Source organism: Amphiura filiformis, chromosome 13 (genome assembly GCF_039555335.1).
Source record: "Amphiura filiformis chromosome 13, Afil_fr2py, whole genome shotgun sequence".
Classification (NCBI taxonomy): Eukaryota; Metazoa; Echinodermata; class Ophiuroidea; order Amphilepidida; family Amphiuridae; genus Amphiura; species Amphiura filiformis.
The window spans coordinates 9,235,611-9,260,424 of NC_092640.1; the positions used below are offsets into that span (position 1 = coordinate 9,235,611).

The 24,814-nt window shown below is 35.0% G+C and overlaps 1 protein-coding gene across 1 annotated transcript in view; it reads right to left on the reverse strand.

Annotated features, from left to right (window-relative positions):
• The window catches only part of LOC140167966 (uncharacterized), a 63,314-nt gene that overhangs the window by 11,653 nt on the left and 26,847 nt on the right, over nucleotides 1-24,814 (reverse strand). Inside the window, exons 10-15 of the mRNA XM_072191256.1 lie at nucleotides 17,986-18,222; nucleotides 15,865-16,173; nucleotides 14,947-15,038; nucleotides 13,649-13,747; nucleotides 1,679-1,780; nucleotides 196-294 (exon numbers count right to left, since the gene is read on the reverse strand). Coding sequence (XP_072047357.1) covers nucleotides 196-294; nucleotides 1,679-1,780; nucleotides 13,649-13,747; nucleotides 14,947-15,038; nucleotides 15,865-16,173; nucleotides 17,986-18,222 — 938 coding nt within the window. The remainder of the gene's footprint in view (nucleotides 1-195; nucleotides 295-1,678; nucleotides 1,781-13,648; nucleotides 13,748-14,946; nucleotides 15,039-15,864; nucleotides 16,174-17,985; nucleotides 18,223-24,814) is intronic.

A 24,814-nucleotide genomic window follows, 5' to 3' on the forward strand; every position in this document is an offset into this window, starting at 1 on the left:
TTTTTTGCGGGTTGATATGTTGTTATATTTGTCTGTATTTTTCAAAATTTTTAGTCACAATTTTGTTTTAAATATTGCAAAAACACATAAGACTTGTTGTTTGAGAAATTGTACAAAATAATGAACTTGTACTGAGATGTTGATGCAACAACTGCATCAGTAACCTGGCACACACTATAGTAATGGTTACAATACCTGATTCACAATGTCAGTTGAGGCTCCATGTTCTATCAGCAGTGTGCACAGATGATGATCACCTTGACAGGTTGCTATGTGTAATGCAGTGTTCCCAAACTAATGTTTAAAAAAATACAAAACAATAACAAATGAATCAATAACTTACCAATTATAGAGTTTTCTTATTGTGTTTTGTGCCTATCACTGAAAAAATTAGATTCTAATTTTGAGTTAAATTGGTTCAGCAGTTTGGATATATTAGAAGGAAAATGTGTATCAAAATTGGTCATAGAACAGTACAGGTAGTGTACCACCATGGGGGATGAGGCTATCACTTTTTGGCTCATATCATCTATTTCAGACTTGCAATTTTCCTGAGATTAAGAGAAAAGTATGAGCATTCTTCTGATGTCATAATCTCTATTTGGATGGGTGAGTGGGGTATGAGGCTGTTGATTGGGTCACCTACCTTTACAGTGATCATCATGAGTCAACAAATTTTCATACTTGATATACTAAGGTGATGATAGATAAAAAAAAGCCTGTTTTACGGGCAGACAGATCTTTCAAGTACGGTCGGTCTGACATTTGTTTTGCATATGACCCTGAAAAATCACAAGTCTTTGCCAAAAAACAAAACAGCTGAATTTTACAAAACATGAGTTACTCCTGATGTTACTTCATTTTAAATTGCAAACTATTTATTTAACACACATGCATATAATGAAAGCCAATGAAAAAATTCATTGATCATGGGACAAATTCATGGGACCTTCAAATCACCGGACCAATGCTCTACCAATTAAACTGAGCCAATGAGTCAGATGTGGAAAAGCAATGATGTTATTTTCTACAGTTCAACACCTGCCCTCTATATCATCTTCCCATCCAAAAAGCTTAGAAACAGGTTTTGGAAGTCATTCCAAAATTACATTTGAGACAGAGAAAGAAAGTTTATCTATGCATGAAATTAATTATGTTTCTTTGAAATTTATTTGAAATTATACTTTTTTTTTAATGTAACATGGTTTCAAAAATTCAAATAACAATTCTTATGTTTTTGGCAGCTACGGCAGAGACATAACACACATGCCCCATCATGTTCTGTGGCTCTCAGAGTATAACAGTTTGCAACAGGTTTGAATAAATTATAATAATTATTTTTTCATTATTTGGGGGAAATGACAAGTGCACAGAATCTTGACCAAGTTTTCCTGGTCCCAAATCTCCCAAAACATCCATCTTTCCTGAGTTGTCTCCTGATGATAGTCCAAGTTGTGACAACAAATTGAGGTACATGTTAATTTTGCAAGGAACTTATAACTTAATAAATAACTAATTATAATAACTATCAATAGAGGGGAACTTCATTCATCATGAACTGTTTTACCATTTTGTAAGAGAATGGTTACAGTGTAGAGAATGTTTACAGTGTAAGAATTGTAGGATTATTTGAAACCAGTGACCTTGGCTCCCAACATAAGCATTTTGAAATCCCTACCTTGTCAGTAGCATTGACATCTATATTGGGATGTTTCAGCAATGTCCTACAAATGTGAGAATGATCAAGAAATACTGCCATATGTAAAGGTGTTGCCCTCATCTGAAAAACAAAACAATTATAGTCTAGTCATATGACAACCACTTGTCTCTAAAATCTAAACAGGCTATATGTATATTTCCGAAACCTTCATCGCAACTTAGGTAAGTCTGCTGATCTTCCGATATATTGGTTCAAGTACATTATCAAAAGCAAAACATCTTGGTACTTGTTTATGTTGTTCAATGCTATGTAACTGATGAAAAACAGACATATTTGCAAAATCATGTGAGCATACAATACACTTTAAATAAATAAATTTAAATAAATCTTGGATTTATAAAGCGCCTTTCTCCAGATCTTAGAGGACTCAAAGCGCTGTAATTTTGCTGCAATGGTGAATCATCACAATCAGATCACGTCAACTAGGTTGCTACTTATGTATGTAATCCCAATTATCTTATCTAATTGGCCCTCAATCCTAGCTAGATCATATCACTCAACCATGGGCGTCAATCTGGGGTGGGGGGGAGGAAGCGGTCGTGACCCTTTCGGCAAATGACCCATTTTTGTTCTCCTCAGAAACTTTTTGACAATTCAGGCCGATCCCCCTCTCTACATTTCAAGCTGGATTGGCGCTAATGCACTCAACCCATGATATATCTGGTCTTCAACCACTATAAAATATAAAAGAGATTATATGGCAGGAAACATTGCAATACCTACTAGTTTTGTCTACTTTTCAACATCAAGTTCAATTGATCATTGTGGGGACGGTTGATGTGACTTGGCACATCAGTATACCCTAACAAAAATAATTTAGCTCTTGTTCCATGTTCCGGACTAATGCCAGAGTTCATACAGAGTTTGTCCAGAGCAGTATCCTCTGGAAACTCAGGTTTCCAGCAAGAGAGGCATAATTTCAAAAGAAAACTCAGGCATACTCAGGCATATTCACTGGAAACTCAGGCCAGAGTCCTACCTGAGCTCAGGTAAACACCAGAGCCTACCAAATGTCAATCATTAAATGCTTAACAATAAGCTCAGTAACACATGCTGTCAATCACTGGTCTCAAGTACTGTTTAATCAATAAAGGTCTGTGGATGCTTTAACCATGGAAATAGTACATGAAACTATTTCAATGCTTTAACCCAGCAATGTTTATTGATGCCCTGTGCTGTGTGGTAGTGTTCATGAGGTCTTCATGGTCTTTCATGATCCAATGAGCTCTATAATAGTGATATTCTAATGATCTTCACATGTAGAGGGATAATGATCTTCAGTTGCATGCATCATTTGCATTGGCAACATTGCTGTTCAACTTGAAAATCATCCACTATTAATAACTCAGTGTTCAAAGAGTTCAGGGTATGTCTATTAATTTAATTCTTAATACATGGAATGTAGTAACACTAACAGATTTTTATTATAGTATATTACATCTTCTCTGAGTAAATATATTAATCTTAATGATTTTGATGTACTTAAATGTACTTTAATCCGTAATGTGTATTGTAAAATTGTTGCATTTAAGTTTTCTTTATACTGCTATGACAATTTGTTTGAAATGAAAATTGAAATGAATGTAATAAAATGATAAATATTAATTTTACTACATTCATAATATTATGAATATCAATAATACTAAATGAGAATAATATATCACAATATTTATGAAATCATATAGGCATTTTTTATAGATCTATTTTAATTTGCAGTATTATTCATTATCAATTATTATTGTATTGGACAGTAATTTCTGTAAGCTTAATGCCAAAAGCCATTTCCTTCACTGTCCAACAGCCCCATGCACAGAGAACACTGTTGGTGGGAACTAAGTCTAAAAAAATAAAACAGTAAAGCTTGAAAAGTAGCTATTAATCATCATAATATTTTGCCCCCCTCCCCAATTTTTTTTCCCAATTATTTTTTATTTTTTATATATTTTTCCTCCACTTTATTATTTTAATTTTTATTTCCTATTTACATCTATCATTTTGTAGTTGCCATTCATTTTCATATTTCTATTCAGCCCATTGTCTTCATTCATATCCTTATCCCTCTTACTTCCATTCATGACATCCCACTTCCTGCCCCTATTGATATTTCCCAAGAAACACTTATGTCTTCTATTGTCTTGCTAATTTCCTTTTCCTTTATGTCCATGTCCCTATGCATGTTTGTGTGTTGTCTTGTCACCCTGCCTTTGATAAAGATCCTGCTAGGATCGAAAGCTCAGGCCCCTAAAACTTTGAAAAAAAAATTAAATAAAAAAATATTAAATCACATTAGGTTTGCTCTCATGCAGCATTAAACTTGGCTTCATATACCTTTTGATATACATGTAGTGGGGTTATAAATTATTTCCAAGATGAGAAACTTTAACATGTTTAAGAAGAAAAAGATGGCAAAGGATGTTTCAGAGGTTTTTTTTTTATACCAGAAAGATAAGAACTTTCTTCTTAAATATCACTTTCAATAGCTAAATAGGGTTCATAGTGTCTTATTGCTCCCCTAAGCATTATAATGTGCAGTTCATTAAATCAACGCTAGCAATGGGGAGGTATTTTACCAATACAGAAGTTGAAATTATACAGGAATAAGTTTATATGAAGAATTTTTCAAAGAAATGCATAAAAAGGTTGAAGCAAAAGCACCAACTTTAAAGGCTCGTAACTTGAAAACTGAGCTATCTGAATACATATGAACTGCATCATGGGATAGAGATTTTAAAAATAAAGCTTTCTTGAAAAAAAATGAACAGAGCTTCGCCGTCTCACAGCCCCATTTAAGGAACCGTCAGTAGGAACTAAGTCCATATAGGAGGATTTTTAATACATGAAAAGATTCAAATAAAAGCACCAACTTTAAAGGCTCATAACTTGAAAACTGAGCCACCTGCGTATATTTGAAATGCACCATGGGATAGAGATTTTAAAAATAAAGCTTACTTGAAAAAAAATGGCAGGGCTACGCTGTATGACAGCCCCATTTAAGGAACCGTCAGTAGGAACTAAGTCCATATAAGGAGGATTTTAATACATGAAAAGGTTCAAGTAAAAGCACCAACTTTAAAGGCTCATAACTTGAAAACTGAGCCACCTGCGTATATTTGAAATGCATCATGGGATAGAGATTTTAAAAATAAAGCTTTCTTGAAAAAAATGGACAGAGCTTACATGCGCCTGACAGCCCCATTTAGGGAACCGTCAGTAGGAACTAAGTCCATATGGAGGATTTTTATTACATGAAAATAAGGTTGAAGCAAAAGCACCAACTTTAAAGGCTCGTAACAAAACTGAGCCATCTGAATACATATGAACTGCATCATGGGATAAGCTTTCCTGAAAAAAAATAGACAGAGCTTACCGTCCTGACAGCCCCATTTAAGGAACCGTCAGTAGGAACTAGTCCATATAAGGAGGATTTTTAATACATGAAAAGGTTCAAGTAAAAGCACAAACTTTAAAGGCTCATAACTTGAAAACTGAGCCGCCTGCGTATATTTGAAATGCATCATGGGATAGAGATTTTAAAAATAAAGCTTTCTTGAAAAAAATGGACAGAGCTTCGCCGTCTGACAGCCCCATTTAAGGAACCGTCAGTAGGAACTAAGTCCATATAAAGAGGATTTTAATACATGAAAAGGTTCAAGTAAAAGCACCAACTTTAAAGGCTCATAACTTGAAAACTGAGCCACCTGAGTATATTTGAAATGCATCATGGGATAGAGATTTTAAAAATAAAGCTTTCTTGAAAAAAATGGACAGAGCTTCGCCGTCTGACAGCCTCATTTAAGGAACCGTCAGTAGGAACTAGTCCATATAAGGAGGATTTTTAATACATGAAAAGGTTCAAGTAAAAGCACAAACTTTAAAGGCTCATAACTTGAAAACTGAGCCACCTGCGTATATTTGAAATGCATCATGGGATAGAGATTTTTAAAAATAAAGCTTTCTTGAAAAAAAAAAGAACAGCCGTCCAGCAACTACATTTAAGGAACTGTGACCTTTGACCATTGCATATGACGTCAGACAATGATTAGTATAAGATTTTCATATGACCCAAGTTTGCTTCCATTTAGCATGTTTAGACTTAACATAACTTGATATTAGGCCTATAGGACATATGTAAGAATTTCATATGACCCAAGTTTGTTTCCATTTAGACCTAACATAACTTGATATTAGGCCTATACAGCAGCAAGTCCAACATCATCTCAAACGTCATCGTTAATTAATGCACATTACATACTTCTTAATAGGGTAATATTCATTGTGAAAAATGAGATGAGTTTTTTTTAACGCAAACCACAACACGATCAGCATGCTGGCGGTCCGATAATGGGCCAAAATTAATCAATTTTGGGCATGGAAACATGTTCTCAATAAAGATTCAAGATTTTGACCATAGGCATGTTTAATTAGTACCATTATTTAGACGGGTCATCCAGCCGGGGCTCTTATGAATTTTTATTTTAAAATTGGGACTATGAATCCAGAAAGAGTCAGGGGACAAAACGACACAGGTTTTTACTATAGTTTTTATGCGACCGTTGACTTAAACTTATATTAAAATTATATTTATTGACTTTAAAGTCAGTTAAACATGTTAGCTTATATATGTTAAAGGGTTAAACAAAAATATTAATTGAGCGTGCGTGCGAAAAAGTCGGGGTCAAAATTTTGCTGTAAAGGTTTAAAGAATCAAAAAGTGGTGGAAAATGTGCTCACATCTCTTGACTTATACCCGAGGCCTATACCTATACTGCCCCAAATTTAAAAATAAGTTGAATTTTACAAAACTGTGAGCTCCCTTCCCTTCCCACTCTGACCGAGGCTCTTCCTCAAACTTCTCGATCGGAACCATGCCACTGCAGCTCCGTCATACTCCGGCATGCTCCGGCAGTCCTCCGTCAAGAAACAAAAGATTCCACCCACAGAGAGCCCAAATTAACGGAGTCTCTCAACCATTGTGCGTATTCCTATGGTGGCTTATTTGACAGAGCTCCGTTAATAACGGAGCAAGAACAAAAGAATACGCCCAGTGAGCTCCGGCATGTAGCCCAAATCTGACGGAGTATCTCTGTAAATATGACCAACAACATAGTATAATAGTTGGAGCCTAAACATGCTAAATAAGTATACTCAATACTGATTGTGTTGAAATGCAAAAATCCAGAGAAAAGGAGTATATAGGCCTATTATATCTAGCCCCTCTTACAAAAAAGAAGATTATTTCTGTACTCGAAACGTTTTAAAGTAATTTTCAGACCCGCGGTCTTAGACTTGAATGACAAAAGCTTACAATCCACGTTTAAAAAGATTACAATTTGAAGTACAAATTTAAGGACTTGCATAATTCTAAAGTGATCGTATTTTTTTAAAACCTAGTTTTGTCACCTTTAAAAATATAACTTTCTAATTTATAGGGTATTCATGGTATGGGATATGAACTAGCAAAGGCCAACACTTTCTCTCTCTCTCTCTTATTTTATTTTTTTTTGTCTCGATTTTGACTTTTCCGTCTACCTGACCAAACAATTAATTAAAAAGACCACGGTCTTTTAACAATGTTTAACAGAACTGTAGGCTGTAATATTGAGACCGAGACTCAGTGAAAGCGGGAGTGAAAGTATAGTATAACTTCTGCTTATACTAGTATAGAACGCTGAACAAAACGTTTCTGGTTTGTTTCCCAGGGTTTATTTATCGATCGTATAATTATAGGCTTATATAGCAGTCAAAGCCAATACATACTTAAGGTCAAGTGATAAGCATGAAAAGGTTGAAGTAAAAACACCAACTTCAGTTTTCCGACTCATAACAATGATTAGTAGGGGTATACTATAAGATTTCTATAATGATGACTCAAGTTTGCTTCCATTTAGACTTAAAATAACTTGATATTAGGCCTATACGGCAGCAGTACAGCATCATCTCAAACATCCATCATTAATACATGTTACACGCTACTAACCTAATTCATTGAGGAAAAAATTAGTTTTTGACCGTGACACAAAACCGTTGACACGATCAGTGTTGGTCCCATAATAAACTCCGATGGAAACAGGCTCAATAAAGTCAAGATTTGACGACCACATGCATGATAAATGAGTACCATTATCTAGTCGAGTCATCCAGCCAGGGTTCTGAGGGAGTTTTAATTTAAAATTGCAAATAGGCCTACATGAGTCCAGAAAGAGTCACCATCTTTTGGTTAAGTTCCGACCGTATAAATGTACGAACTGTTATTGCATAAAACCTGAGACTAGTAACTAAGGGCGAATGGGGCATAAACGACTGTCGACTTCAAATTTTCGGTTATTTTAGCTCCTAATATATATATATAGGCCTCCCATATATAGGACAACTTTTACTGCCCCAGATTTGAAAATTTTTCCCCTTTTACTTGCCCCCTTCCCACTCAGGAACCATGCCACTGATACTCCGGCATGCTCCGGCAGTCCTCCGTCAAGAAACAAAAGATTCCACCCACAGAGAGCCCAAATTAACGGAGTCTCTCAACCATTATGTGTATTCCTATGGTGGCTTATTTGACAGAGCTCCGTCAATAACGGAGCAAGAACAAAAGAATACGCCCAGTGAGCTCTGGCATGTAGCCCAAATCTGACGGAGTATCTCTGTAAACATGACCAACAACAGAGTATAATGCCTAAACATTCTAAATGCATGGGGGTATACTCTGTTTGTGTTGAAATAAATGCAAAGATCCAGATGTGCCTATCATGTAGGCCCCTCTTGTGGAAAACAGTATATTTCTGGACTCAAAAAATCTTTAATGACAAAATCTTGTAATTCAAGCTAAAACCCCAGGTTAAACCTTTAGAAAATATTATAATTTTAAATGTAAATTTAAGGACTTGCATAATAAAGGGATCATGGAAATTTTATTAAAGTCTTACAGTTTTATCATCTTTAAATTTATCTAGGGAATTGCAAAATGTACATGTACTAGCAAAATAGGCTTACGCTAAAAGTTGATATGGATATCATTACAAGTCTTTTTGTGTTTGTTTTTTCTGTCCTTTATTTTTATGTTTCCTTCTTCCTGAACAAACAATTATTCAACAGTCCCGAAGGCTATTATTTCACCGTATTTAGTACGGTAGAACATGAAAAATACGGTAGCACGGTCACCCAAAAAAAAACACCCGGAATTCCAGAATTTTGACCAAAATAATAAATGTTGTGTCTTAAAAAGATAAACAGCTGCAAGATTAGACTACCGCCTGAATTACTGATATCATTTGACCACTTTCTTGGTCTGATTATTAAGTGGTTGCCTACATCGTTTTTCTCTCGACTTTCGATGACGCATGCACATTAAAAAAATATTATTTAATAGGCCTACACGGTACTTTCCGAAATAATTTTCTTCTGACTTGCAGATTTTTCATGCGCATTAATATTATTCACCTAATGCTAGTATATGTTATGTCTTCTGAAGGTATTTAGCATGTTTAGGTAACTGTTTAGCTCTATTGGTGCAAAATAATAAGCATTAAGATGGTTTCCGACCTCCTTTTACTTCAGACTTTCGCACCATGCAGCACATGCACATTAAAAAGAAATACGGTATTTAATATGCCTACAAGATGGTTTCCGAAATAATTTTCTTCTGACTAAGTTGCAGATTTTTCATGCACATTAATATTTTTTTAACCGCCTAATGCTATGTCTTCTGAAGGTATTTAGTTTTACTCTTTAGCTCTATTGGTGCAAATAAGCATACAAGAAGATTTCCGACCTCCTTTTACTTCCGACTTTCGCACCATGCATGCACATTAAAGAAATATTTAAAAGGTCTAAAAGTATGGTTTCCGAAATAATCTTCTCCTGACTTGCAGATTTTTAATGCACATTAATATTTTTTTATTAACCACCTAATGCTATGTCTTCTGAAGGTATTTAGTTAACTATCCTACAAGAAGGTTTCCGGCCTACTTTTACTTCCGACTTTCGCACCATGCATGCACATTAAAGAAATATTTAATAGGCCTAAAAGATGGTTTCCGAAATAATCTTCTCCTGATTTTTCATGCACATTAATATTTTTTTATTAAGCATCTTCATCTAACTGCTACACATGCTGTGTCTTCTGGAGGTATTTAGTTCACTATTTAGGTCTGCAAAAGAACAAGTCTGCAAGATGCTTTCCGACTTTGTTTTCTCAATGGTGCACCAGTGGCACATTAATATTTTTAATATTTGTAATATTTTTCTTAAACCATGCTTAGACTCTCTACTATATAGGCCTACCCAGTACAGTCTTCTAATTGACATTGACATTAACCTGTTTAATTTTTTTGGAATACATGAACAAAACCCGATGTTAGGCCTACCAATTGATACTATAATGATGATGATGATGATGATGATGATGATGATGATGATGATGATGATGATCAATGATTTTCTGAACTTGGAAAGTTTTAACAAAGCATGCTTCTATACATCAGAAGTAACAAAACCAAATGTTTCCAGAAATATATCAGTTTGTTTCCTCTACATACTTTATCCAATTTCGTGAGGTCAAAGGTCACATACAAGGTCAAAGGTCGACTGAGGTCACCAAATCTTTTAATAATTAATTTTTAACTGTGCATCACATATCTGAAAATCAGATTGATCAGTCATGTGATTAAGGAAATATGACGACTTTAAGATGGCGCTTTCCATGCAAAGTATAGCAAAGTAGCACTTTCAATGAGTGATAACTTGTAAAGGAAGCATCTTTCTGTATTGATTTATTACTTAGATGGAATGTTTCTTTCATTGCCAAATTTGATTGCAAATTCATAAGGCGAGCCCCTGAACCCCGCCGTTACGTGCTTGGTCGCACAAGTGCTCCTTCGCAATTATGTGTTCCACTTTGGAGTTGGCAGGTACATATTTGAAAAATACGGGTTTAGGGTGCAAAATACGGAATTTTGTTCTTCTGAGTATGGAAATCTGGATTTCAAAGTTGGCATGTCTGCTGATGGGTGTGTGCAGTACTCCCTCAAAAGAATGAAAATCCTTTGGGATGATAGCTGTACTATTACTTTAATATATTTCGGGTTACTTGATCAACTTTAATCAATATTTACTTCAAAGCAGAATTTACAAAGAAAAATAATCTGACCCATTTGCTTGAACTGAAAATGACAAAAAAATAACTGAAAAAAAGGAAAATAACAACACACAAAAATATATTTTCTATATAAAGATGCATTATCCTGATTTGTGAAATATAATAAATATGATTTTCAGGTATACTAAATTAGTAGTACAAATGTTTCTCATCCAGGTTTCTGAAAAAAAGGAGGAAAGGCTTTTTATTTTTATTTTCATTTTTTTATCACTGAGATGGGTGTAAATACCCACATTTGGCTTTGAATTTAGCATAAATGGGAGGGGACAGGAAACGTGTTAATATTTTACTTGGTCTTATGTACTATTGCATGTAATAATTAAGCTGATAAATTGGAAGACAAGCTTATAAATGATAGGCCTGTGTTAACCACAACTACTCAAGCACATGTATGTTGAGTGTGGACATGAAACGGCATGATCTATCAGGAACCGTATTCTACTGTCCCTGTCTGTATGACTTAATAAATGGAAGCCTATTTAGTAACCCATGATACATGTATAGCTTGTCTTCAATGGATTGTGGCTCTATAGTTTTTGTCCAGTAAGGAAACCTAACAATATAGGCCTATATCTAATAAATAAAAAATAAAATGGAAAAAAAAATCATCGGGATAGTATGCCAAGTCAGGACAAAAAGGTCCAAAATTTTATTCTTGAAATAGGTAAGGCAAAAAAAAAGGTTTGTCTCAAATCTCACAAGTTGTTTGAAAACAAATGCGAAATGCGATTTTTTTTCTAAATTCCCGACTTGGTATTTTTATGGTATTTTGAGAAAAAAAAATCTGATTTTCGCCAAATTTTTTCCGGAAAATTTTGGAAAAAAAAAAAATCTGCAATTTTTCAAATTCAAATGCATGCGATTTTACAAATGCACCCATGAGCTTTGAGATTAAACCTTTTTTTACCTAATTAAATAACAGCTTGAAATAATAAAACTGTCAACTTAAAACAGGTAAAAAATATCAACTGTAGAAAACAAGTAATAAATATCAACATGAAAGGTAAAAAATTAAAATTGAAACGGTTAAAAATATCAAATTGAAGTAGGTAAAAATATCAACTTGGAACTGTCAAAAAATATCAACTTAAAACAGTTACAACTTGAATGATACAGGCAGACAGGAAAGTCAACTTTCCTGATATAGAGCACTAAATGGAGATATGTAGTGGTTCATAGGTAATCAATAAGTGCCTATTGTGGAACAAGTAAAGTATAAAGTGGGTGGAGAAGTGGGAGGAGGAAGTTGGCCATGTATTGTATAGAGGACAATGGATGATGTATAACTGTTGACAGTTATGTCACTGAGTTTCTCTGGAATACTCCAGCAAGTTCCTGAGATGCCTGAGTTTCTTTTGTAATACTGATCCAAGTTCCTGAGTTTTTTCTCTGTACTGTCTCCGGACAAACTCTGTAACCCATTGTTCTTTACTCTGGACAGAGCTCTGGACAGAGTTTACAGAGTTACCTGAGGTTAATATTTTTACTAGGGTAGTTTGGTTGTAGAAAGGGCATTCTTCACAATTCATGTTCATGGATACACAATACCAGTCCAAATTCTGTCAGGTTGTATTATATGGGGGTGTGTGTGTTACAGTTTTGATTAGTAAGATTTCTCAAGTGTCTATGAGTACTATTGAGTAGTGACACATAAAAAAACAAATAGACAGGGTAAAAACAGTGAAGTTCCTATAGAACTACTCCAGATTCCAGGGAAAAATAGTTTTGTGGATCTAAAAGAATATTGTCATGTTTTTATGAAACACACCCCTTCAGTGGGAACTAATGGCAATAAGATTGAAATTCTGATATTTGCATATTACATTTACATATTTTATTTATTTCCATCATATCAAAATACATGCAAGTAAATTTAACAAAACGGCAAAATAGAATTTAAAAAAGATGGCGGAGATGTAACAAAAGGCAAAAGCCTGAATTGAGCGTTACACCACCTTAAAAGAAATATTAGGCTAATTAATATAATACTAGAATTACAGAAATTAAGAATTACACTCAAATACAGATACATACATTTACACACACACACAAACAGATGTCTCAAGCAACAAAAAGCAAGGTAATGTAGGAAAATAACTCACAAAAATAAATCATTTGATCAATAAGTCAAAATTACGGATGTGATAAGAAAAATAGTTCAAACAAATCCTAAACCAATTATATACATGTACCAAATACTGATACATAATTTACAACAAAGATATATTATATGCTTAGATTTTTCTCCATGAGAAAAGACGACAAGCGCTTTTAAAAGAATTTAAATTTCGAGCCGCTTTAATATCATGGGGAACAAGTTCCAAAGTTTCGTCCCAAAGTTAATACAGATTTAATTTTGTGTATTTCGAGTCTGTAATCAGTCTTGTTTCTCGTATCATATTTGTGAATACTTTCCAATTCTGTAAATAAATTATCAAATGATTGAGGAAGTAAACCAGTTTTATACTTATACATAAATATACCCAGTTCTTTGTTGTACAATTCGAAAATATTTAAGGTATTGTAGTTTTCAAACAAAGGCTTTGTATGGCATAGATAAGAGCTATTAGAGATGATTCTTAAAGCCCTTTTTTGAAGTTCAAAAACTTTTTGGCAAATTAACAAGCTAAACAGTCAGAAACTTCAGTATAAGCTAAGATATTATTCTTAATCTTACCATTTTATGTTTAATGTAAATAATTGATTATTTCAATTGATTGAACAATTATGTTAAGAGAATTTCAATTCTTATAGCAGGATTGTTACAACCATACCTGATCAACTTCATCTAGCTTAGCTCCATGTGCAATAAGGTGCTTCACAATGTTGTGGTAATTCAATTCTGTTGCCAGGTGGAGTAATGATTTTCCTCCCTGAGCATGATGAGAAAAGAAATGACACATTAATGAACTGTCACATTTCATATCGTAATTCATACAATGCCACAGTATTTCTAAACCCTACCCCACTTCTAAGAGTCATTTGCACTCAAAAATGGCAAAAGTTTGTTCCTTTAGAGCAATATGTTTTGAGACATTAACCTCCCGGAGGGGGTACTCACATGTAAATGTGGTATGGGTATGTGTGGCGGTCAAGGGTCTCATTTCCAGGCTCTCTGGCAGTTCTTTAAGACCCACATTTGGATCATGCTCCAGTTCTTTGAGCCTCAAACTCTGACAATTGTAGCTCTTTATCTGAAATTTGGAAAGTTTTGGAATTTTTCAGCTCCAAAGCCTATAATTTAGCTCAATTTTAGTTCACAAGACCCATCAAAAATGTTGAAATTTCAGTTCATTAAAGCCCCTATTTTGCCCAAAATCAGTTCTTAGACTAGTTCCCAAAGTCCGGCGTTCGCGCCGCACACCCCTACCAAAATTTCAGTTGAGGGCCCCTGGGATTAACCTATGTCTAATAAGGATTTTTTGGTAAAAACCCAACCTATTTTGCAGTTTTTGGATAATTGTGTTAAGACATAGATTCTGTGAATTAAACCTACCCTCATATCTCTAAGGATATTCTGTGTAAACCTACCCTCAAATCTGGGGATTTGACAAACCAACCTATTTAGTATTTACACATCTCTGTACATTTCAACATGGAAGTACCCCCCTGCATCTCCATCATCCCCAATTGTCTTTTTTTTTCCCCTTTTTTTTTGTGGTGTGCATTGGTGGGCATAATTGACCACATGGCTTGTTAATTAAAGCCTTTATGTACAATTTCCTTCAAATTTTAAATTTGTTATTCTATACTCAAAATGCTGAAATAATACTAGTAATAATTGTCAGGAAGGGTTTCTATCCATTTTGAGCTGAAATAACAAGGTAAAGTGAAAGAAAATCTACTGGACGTTTAAGATGCAATTACTTTATGCCAAACTTTGCTCTGTCGACCTACAAATACAACAAATTTGGGCTGTTTCCATTTAGGTGCAAGTTGTGACATGTGTAAAAATATGCAAAGAAATCAGGTTTGAAAAAATCAACCAATTTCATATTATAAGATCGTACATTATGGCTTTCAATCAGGTTATAAAATGCAGGACTCTAAGTAGAATAATATGTATACTTGCAATCTTTAAATCTGTTTGAAAGGATGTCTGCTGTCTAATTTTGTTCTCATCATTCTTCAGCACATCTACAATTGTGTTTCCACTTTCATCATCTGAAACAAAAACATGCAATTATAATTTCATCTGAATGTGTTTTATCTAGCTATATGCTATACACAGTGCAAATAAGACATTTTTATATATAAGCTTTTTTTAAGTTTCAAAAGAGTAGTTTTCCAGATGCATTCACTAATGAGAGTATTGACATAAACCACTGTAGCGATTGGATTCAGTAGCGAAGGTCATAGAGCACATGCCCCCATTAGATTGGGAATTGTAGAAACTCCCATAGGAAAATTGCCAACAAAATGCTTGTCCCCCCCCCAATCAGGTCTGTTTCCCCAATCATGGTCCGCAATAGGATGACTCATTCATGCTACGCCACTGATTGGATTCCTGAGCAGCATTAATTGTTTACTGACATAAACAGCACTCGGAAATTAATCAACATGGATAACATGCTGAATAAATTAAAGGCCAGAACTTTAGATTCTTATTTACTAACATCAGTTATTATTTCTAATTAGACCACATGAGAATTATATCCAATAGTGTGTTTTCTGAATTTTCTGACTTCAAGGCTGTCAAATGTGAAAATATCATATTTTAATCAAATTGCCCAAATATTAGTAATATTTTGTGAATCTTAAACATTTTATAAAAACATCTATCTTCCCATACACATCATTTTGATAATAGTCACCCTGTCAATACATTCACATACTGCAAACTGACTTCACTGGCCTCCAAATGAAGAAATCTCTTCTCTTAATTAAAATCACTAAATTCTAAAAACTGGTATCTGTTAAATGCAGTTTCTAATTGTTCCATGAAATTTCTGTCATACATGTACAAGGAAATACAAAATAATAAACTTACACTTTGTAGGTCTTGTGGCCTCACTTGTTGGTATGTTGATTATTTCGTCTCCATCAAAGCAAACTAGCATTATGCCATTTTCTCTGCACCATTCATACAATTGACTTGAACTGCAAAAGTGTTGTTTGCAGACAGAGGGTACTTGGAAATATAGATATACACAACCCTCTTTCACACCGATTGGACAAACATATTCTATGTCACTACCACACTGTTTAGATAACAGCTGCTGAAACTGATCCACTTTTATTGGTTTGAATTGTTTTATGTCACCAGTAACTTTAAGCTTCACCTTTGACTTTCGAGCACCTGTTAACACAAGAAACTCAATTGAAATTAATATGAACATATTATAAACAAGCTTCAAAATAAGCAAGCACCCAGGAGCTATTTACCCAATGGTCATAACATTTTGGCTCCTGGTCCACACCAAAATCATATGAATCAGGCTCTACATATTTTTTTTCAAATAGAGCCTGGTAGTTAAAGCAGGATTTGTATTTAATGTGTACAATTGAAATTTAAATGACTCTCAGCTCTTTAAAAATGACTCCTGGTTCACTAGATAATCACAGGGCCAGGAACTGTTTTTTTCCAAATGTGTGGCTCCTGGTCCAGATCTGCTCATTTTGAGGCTTGAATATAAAAAGGAGGATTTTTTAATCAGGGATTTTAAAGACCTGAACACTCTTAAATTCATCAAACTTCAGATTTCACATGTCATGTGACTATGTCATTTGTAGGAGAACAACTACATTTGTCAGTTTAGGTCCCAGACTGGAAATGACCCCTTCACCTCACCTCACCAGACATTTGTAGGAGAACAACTACATTTGTCAGTTTAGGTCCCAGACTGGAAATGACCCCTTAAGGGTATGCAAAGGGTCGAAGCAGTAAAAACAATAGTTTACAGCATCTTGCGAATGGTAGTGAGCTTTAGCAAAAATTGCATTGCTCAATTCATAGCGAGCATGTAGAAGAATTCAAATATCACAAATATACTTTTGTAGGTCCTGTGGTTCTTGAGTTATGTTGTAAAGAGGGCTGGAACAACAACACTTTTGTCAAACGTACATAACTCATTAACAACAATAAATTAAGCAAGTTTTCAAAGTATATGATTTGTAGAATGAACTTTTGTAAAACACCAAAGTGTTATTTTTCAATAATATATTGATTCAGATAATGAAAATCAATTTTTTTTGGCTGTTTCGACCAACAATACCTCGTATACCCTTAATGACCTTTGATTTGTGCAGATCTTAATTATGGAAATTATACCAAAGTATTGAATTAGCCCTACTATCATAGGTCAAATTCAGGGGTTAAATTGTGAAATTTGTTGGTCGCATCACATACTGATCTATTTGACGCAGCAGGAAAATCGTGATTGAAAATTCTGTTGTTGGATTTGGCTTCATACTTACTTTATTTCTCAATAGAATTTCCTCGACAGGGTATTTATATACAGAAAAGACATGGAAATTTCATTTTGGTGAAATTGACATAATTATGTCCATCATTCAAGTAAAATTGTTTAATATGATGTTAAATTGATAGCTCTGTATGGAAACGATTTCTTTTTACTCTGTTGCTATATTATGTTAGTCTCATTATATTTTTCTTTCTACATATAGATGTGATGCGTGTATTGGTTATGAACGTAAATAAGCTCTGAATGGATCTGTATGCAATGCGTGGTTCACAGTATAGATCGGTATGTGATATACGTAATAGTCCGCAATCAAAGCTTTATATCTCATTAATTAGAAAGAATTAAGGTCTGTAAGTTGGGGTGGATTTGAAGAGCTCCACAACATATTGCTACACACCAATTTTCTTAAAAATGTCAAAAGTCTCAAATAGAGCCGTATGTGATGTTAACGACGAATTGTTTTCTATACCTATACAGTTCATTAAAAAGTGAGAGCTTTTGACCTCACCAAGGGGCTCAGCATCCTGGACCTCCTCCAGGAGGCCAGTCCCCTGGAACACCCGTTTATGTTTTTGCCCCCCCCCACCCCTAATATTCAACCCTGGTGCCGCCCCTGGTCATAAATGTCCAGTTTCAATTTCAACATTCATTAGTACAACTAGAAATAGTAGGAAAAAGCATCATACCTTGGATATCACTGGGTTCATACACGTACAGAGCACTGGCAGACACCAATTGTTCAGTTTTGTAGTTAAACACTAGCTTATAGAGTTTTCTGTTACCAACAACATACATCAAGTACTGGAGAAACCAGGTGTTTGATGAGCTCAGGTAGTTGAACTTCTCCATACACTTTAAAAGAACCCACTTATCATCTATATCTTCAATGGCATTTCTAGGTATTCCAAGTTTACTAGTAGTATCTGAAATAAAACATAATGTATGATTTGTTTAAAAGTCTGTACATTTCCCCATGATTGTGGGGATTTGGGCTCCTTGCACAAAGTCCACACAAACAGATGTCTCATGTGTTTCTTGTATACAAAAAAGCAGACAAACGAAGTATTTTTTTTCAGTGACACTTTCAGGATATGTCAAGTGTGTGCTAATGATGAAACCTATTAAATTTGAATGGTAGTCGACATCTACAAAAAGAATAACGAAGTATTCAGAATTGTACTAATTTAGTTGGACGTTCACAAAGTCACCCAATATTATACCTTATTAATCTGCATTGGCAACTCTGTATTCGTGCGATCCAACCAGAGGTTGGTCCATATAATCGTGCACATAGTCGTTGCATAGCCGGTTTTGCCTACCGTTGCCATTGGTTACTGAATTTATACTTCTATCTCAGACTGGGGGAGGGCGAAGCAAGTGGAAGTTGCGCAATAGTCATGATAGTAGATCGCCCCAGTGACCGGGCGCTGTTAGAGTCGTAACGATGTGGTATAGACTTGCCAGTCTCAGTATGCGCCCGTTTGTACACAGAGACTGGCTTATGCCACTGTGTGTGTCATTGGGATCTATACAAACGTAGCAACATTTTTTTTGCAATTGAGTCAATTTATATAAAATTGGTACTCACATATCTGATTTCTAAATAATTATAATCATAATTATCCTGTTTAATGTATCCAAGTACCTTACACTTGGAATTTGTGATACTTCAAAGATAATTTTTGAGCCATCGACCTTACGAGATGAAACAATGCAAGTCACAAGATCTCGCGAGATGACCCACCTCTTTTACAGCCGGTTTCTGTCTTCAAGTCATGTTCGCCATACAGCCACGTTGCACTCTGGGGTCGAGACTAATCAGTTACGTCGTTAACAACGAGTAAACAAAATGGCTGGGAAAACGGAGAAAATTGTGTCCTTAAAAGTGTTTCAGCGTGACGATCAGAAACCTCAAAAACTATTTTTGTTGGGCGCGCTTGATATGCTAATGATATACAGGTACATTGTAGGATATAAATTGGATGGTAAATAAGCAAAATATTGCAAGAAATCTACTCGCTAGAATCCTAGCGACAACGCAAAAAAAATGACCGTCCATGCGAATGTAATATTGAAATCGTAAAATCCCTACTAGTAATAGACCTACTTGTCACTAATCGTGGCGCGTGATCAAGTCGTGATAAAAAGGTCAAAGTGGCTGATCAATGTGTGGGCAAATGTTAAAGTGGCTTTTTGACCAATCGGCTTTCTAGCAGTAAAATATGGGGACCAATCAGGTTGTATCAATGTGATACCAATAAACTATGATGTATGACTCATCTTGTTAGGCATACTAAAAATAAAATTCGGTTTCCGGTAACCCGCCCGCCCTCTTTTTTAGTGAAACAAAAAAAAAAAATAATTTATGCCACTTTTGGAAAAAATAAAATTTTTCAAGAGTCGTCCGTGTCGAAATTCTGATATGAAGTTGTTGGAAATCACATTATTTTATTTTCCCCGACTTTCTGCCATTCAATGATTAAAGAAATACAGTTGAATTGATAGATAATATTTATCGCGATATAGGCCTAGGCCTATGCACAACTATTTTATTTATGAAAACAGCGTGCAGCAGGACTCGTAATATTAAGTAGGCCTACAACTATTGAAAAACTATTGAACTACCCAGCAAACACAAACACGTTTTAAAAACGTTTTAAATAAGTTATATTTTGGCTTTTGGTTTAGCTAAAAACGTTTTAATAACATTAAAATGTCGGGTTATATAAAGGTCATGATAACGTTTTAAAACGTTTTGTATGAAAACACAATACAACAATATTTTTCAATGTTTTCAAAAAATGTTATTGTAAACTATTTTTACAAACATTTTTGCCAAATATTGTGTCAATACTTAAATAACATGTTAAAATGTTTGAACCCAGCAAACACAGAAATGTTCTTAAAATGTTTTTTCAAAACCTTTTAATAACATTTAAATGTCGGGTTATATAAAGGTCATGAAAACGTTTTTAAAACGTTATTGAAAATATTTTGGGCAAACATTTTTTCGCAAATATTTTTCAACCCCAAAATAACATTCTGTTTAGAATGTTTTGTATCAAGTTTTCAAGAATGTTTTTGGAATGTTATTAAAACGTTTTTATACCCTTTATATAACCCGACATTTAAACGTTTTCTGTAAAACATTTTTGTTTGCTGAGCAGTAGATTATCAAAAATGTTTTTAAGGTTATGAAAATGTTTTATACTCTTAATATACCCTTTATATAACCCGACATTTAAACGTTTTCTGACAACCTTTTATAACCTTTTGCGAATGATGTCGAAAACGTTTTGTGTTTGCTGGGTATTTTGTCTGTGTCCGCAAAAAATTTGATAAAAACGGTAATAGTAGGCCTAACACTATAAGACAAAGGCCTAACGCTCATTAAATCGGTGTTGTTGTCGAACTAATTCCCATAAAGCTCGTATTAAAAAGAGCAAGTAATAAAAAAGTTAAAATCCTAAAAATGATGTAGGCCGAAAAAATTGTGTAATCTTGTCCTAGACACTCAACGATAAACCCCTATCAAGTATGAATAAAAGACTGTTCATTTCAATTTATAAACGTTGAGGAAGTTGTGCATTTTGTCAGCACCGATATAATAAAAATTAAAATAACTAACCTGGCAGATGTCAGGATTAACCAACATTTATTTTCTCATGCCGCTCGCCCAGGCCTGCATATTATCCCGTCAAGAAACTCAACCCTAGGCCTACCTTTTTCAACATGTAAATATAATTCCATAGCGATAAATAGTGAACGTTGCATTGAAGATGAGGATACTTGGATGATACAGATATTAAGCACATGTTAAATGGGGGGTATGGGGATGTCCCAGTTTGTTTTACAAGGGCAATTATTATTTGACCCAAACTTGTTTGGTGGGTGGGTTCATCATGACCCGAGACAGAACAAGTTTGTATTGGTTAATGGGTCAAGGTCATCCAGGGGTCATCTGAGGTCAAATTAGTAAAACTATCATATGGGCATGAAACTTGATAGGGTAGATTCAATATTTAGAGCCAAATTTGTGGAGGGTAATTTCAGGGTCACCAAAGGTCAAATTAGTAAAACTGTCACATCACATTGGCATGATACTTGGTGGGTACAGTCAATATTTAGAGCCAAAATTTTGGAAGGTCATTTTGGGGTCACCAGAGGTCATCTGAGGTCAAATTATTAAAAACTGACATATGGGCATGACAATTGGTTAGTACAGTCAACATTTAGAGCCAAATTTTTTAAAGGTCATTTGGGGTCACCAGAGGTCATCTGAGGTCAAATTAGTTAACACTGTCATATGGGCATGAAACTTGGTTAATACAGTCAACATTTAGAGCCAAATTTTTTTGAAGGTCATTTGGGGTCAACAGAGGTCATCTGAGGTCAATTAGGTTAAACTGTCATATGGGCATGAAACTTGGTTAATACAGTCAACATTTAGAGCCAAATTTTTTGAAGGTCATTTGGGGTCACCAGAGATCATCTGAGGTCAAATTAGTTAAAACTGTCATATGGGCATGAAACATGGTTAGTACAGTCAACATTTAGAGCCAAATTTTTTAAAGGTCATTTGGGGTCACCAGAGGTCATCTGAGGTCAAATTAGTTAACACTGTCATATGGGCATGAAACTTGGTTAATACAGTCAACATTTAGAGCCAAATTTTTTGAAGGTCATTTCGGGGTCAACAGAGGTCATCTGAGGTCAATTAGGTTAAACTGTCATATGGGCATGAAACGTGGTTAATACAGTCAACATTTAGAGCCAAATTTGTTGAAGGTAATTTTGAGGTCACCAGAGGTCATCTGAGGTCAAATTAGTTAAAACTGCCATATGGACATGAAACTTGGTTAGTACAGTCAACATTTAGAGCCAATTCTTTTAAGGTCATTTCGGGTCACCAGAGGTCATTTGAGGTCAAATTAGTTAAAACTGTTATATGGGCATGAAACTTGGTTAATACAGTGAACATTTAGAGCCAAATTTTTAAGGTCATTTCAGGGGTCACCATATGTCATCCGAGGTCAAATTAGTTAAAACTGTCATATGGACATGAAACTTGGTAAGTACAGTTTACATTTGAGCCAAATTTTTTGAAGATCATTTGGGGTCACCAGAGGTCATCTGAGGTCAAATTCGTTAAAACTGTCATATGGGCATGAAACTTGGTTAATACAGTCTACATTTAGAGCCAAATTTTTTGAAGGTCATTTGGGGTCACCAGAGATCATCTGAGGTCAAATTAGTTAAAACTGTCATATGGGCATGAAACATGGTTAGTACAGTCAACATTTAGAGCCAAATTTTTTGAAGGTCATTTTGGGGTCACCAGAGGTCATATTAGTAAAAACTGTCATATGGGCATGAAACTTGGTGGATACAGTCACCATTTAGAGCCATATTTTGGTAAGGTCATTTGGGGGTCACCAGGGGTCATCTGAGGTCAAATTAGTAAAATGTTGTATTGGCAAGAAACCTCTGTCGAAATTTGATCCCCAAGTCAGGTAAACTTAAAAAATTGGTTTGATTTACACTTATTGATTTCACGTTCAAGTCATTAACTGTTTACAAGTTAATATTATATTTGACTATTTTGGATCCCAAAAGTTTGGTTATGGACCCTATTTTTGGATTTAAGATAAGAGGGTCCATTTGGAGTTTTGACTCCTTACTTTTTTCTACCCCTAATTATGGTCATTTCAAAATATTATTTTATCTGTTTAGTGTTTTGTATTGCATAAATTTCCAAATTGTATGTAGCAGTTTTCTATAATTGCACAAACAGAAAAAGCTTTTATATATAGACAAGAACAGTGAATGACAGAGAGTAGGTAAATGATATTGGACAGTACGACACACTTGTGTAGTATGAGAAGAGCTTGTGCGATTGAGACCCCGAGTCATACTGTTTTTCTATTGGCTAGCCTTCAAGTGTTAAATTGGGTCGACATTTCAGTATGTGTAAATAATTTTTTTTTCCTTCCTTCCGTCCCAATTTTTTCAGAGCATGTTACCGGAAACATCATTTTATTTTTATTTAGCCTTATTTATATTATGGCGTAGTACGTTTTGTGCATTGCCGTCCACGGGATATTATAAAAGAAAAATCGATTTTGCCCAAACCTGTATAATAAACACATCAAGGAAATTGGTACTTGACTTGATGAATGACTCATCGTGTTGAGCGAATTGATGATGATGATAGCGATTACGTAACGCTATGATACAAGTTTTTGTACATTGAAACGCCTACAATGTTGTATCGGTAAATAATAATTAATTTAAATGATGTTGCGCACGCCTATGCTATATTCCATGTTTTTGTTTACACCACGCCAAAGAAAGCGTCACATGCACCCGTCAGTGAGTGAGGATTGCCAACCCCGCGCTTTGGTAGCCCAATTGGGCGACTTTTGAAGATTTTCCCGCGACTTTTGACAATTTCCTGTCCCATAGAAACCAATGGTTAAGAAAAAAATTGGGCGACTTTTCAACAATGGGTCCCGCGACTTCCGATCATTTCATGTCCCATAGAAACCAATGGTAAAGAGAAAAATTGGGCGACTTTTTCGATTATTTGACCCGCAATTCGGGCTGAAATCTTTTGGCAACCCGGCCGTCACTTTCCTTCAAAGTATCCACTGCAGACAGACGTGTAATTAATTCGGTCAAATCGGTCTCATTCATCAACAAACATTATACATTCAACTTCTATTCAACAACTATTTCACCAGGCCAAGTGTCCATGCTCCTATGTTTTCCCTTCAACCTTTACAAACCTCTACCGTCTACCTCATTTTAACTCTCTAACCTCTCACTTTCCCTTCTTACAAACATTTAACTAATTACCCCCACCCATCGACTCGCCAAATCCCCACAAGGTTCTGAACAGAAACAAAACATACATCACCCAACCTAAACCAATCAATCACAAACACCATCAATGATCACCCAAACACATGTACCATTCAGTACCAAAACAAACCACCAAAGCAGAGAACCGCGAAGCCCGAGAACCGCTCTAGTTATATATGAAAGGCACCAGTGAAGCATAAAATTAAAAGTATATTGGGCATTTGCATCCAATTCACATGTCAACATAAACTGTGGAGCTCAGTCCTCAATGCCAGTTATTATCTATCAGTCATTTATGAAATTATGACTAACATTACTAAAAATACTATCTTTGATGACCGAGTTCTAGCCATTGGTTTAGCTTTATTGTAGCAGCTAGTTTCAAACAAAATTTACTGGAAGCAGAGGTTGTCTCGGATTCATCCCCATGCAAACATATAAAACTCAAGCGAGATCAAGTGTACCAAATCAGTATACTGCAGCTTTCTGGTATGTTTGAACAATGAGAAGTGGCATATCATCCAGGAGGAAAGTTACCCTCTTGTTCGAAATACTGGGACAAGTTGACCAAAATTTGTGCGTGTTTGGCCTGCTTTAGGCAAACTTTATCCTAATTTTGGCCCATTTTAGCATAAATATTACACTTATTTG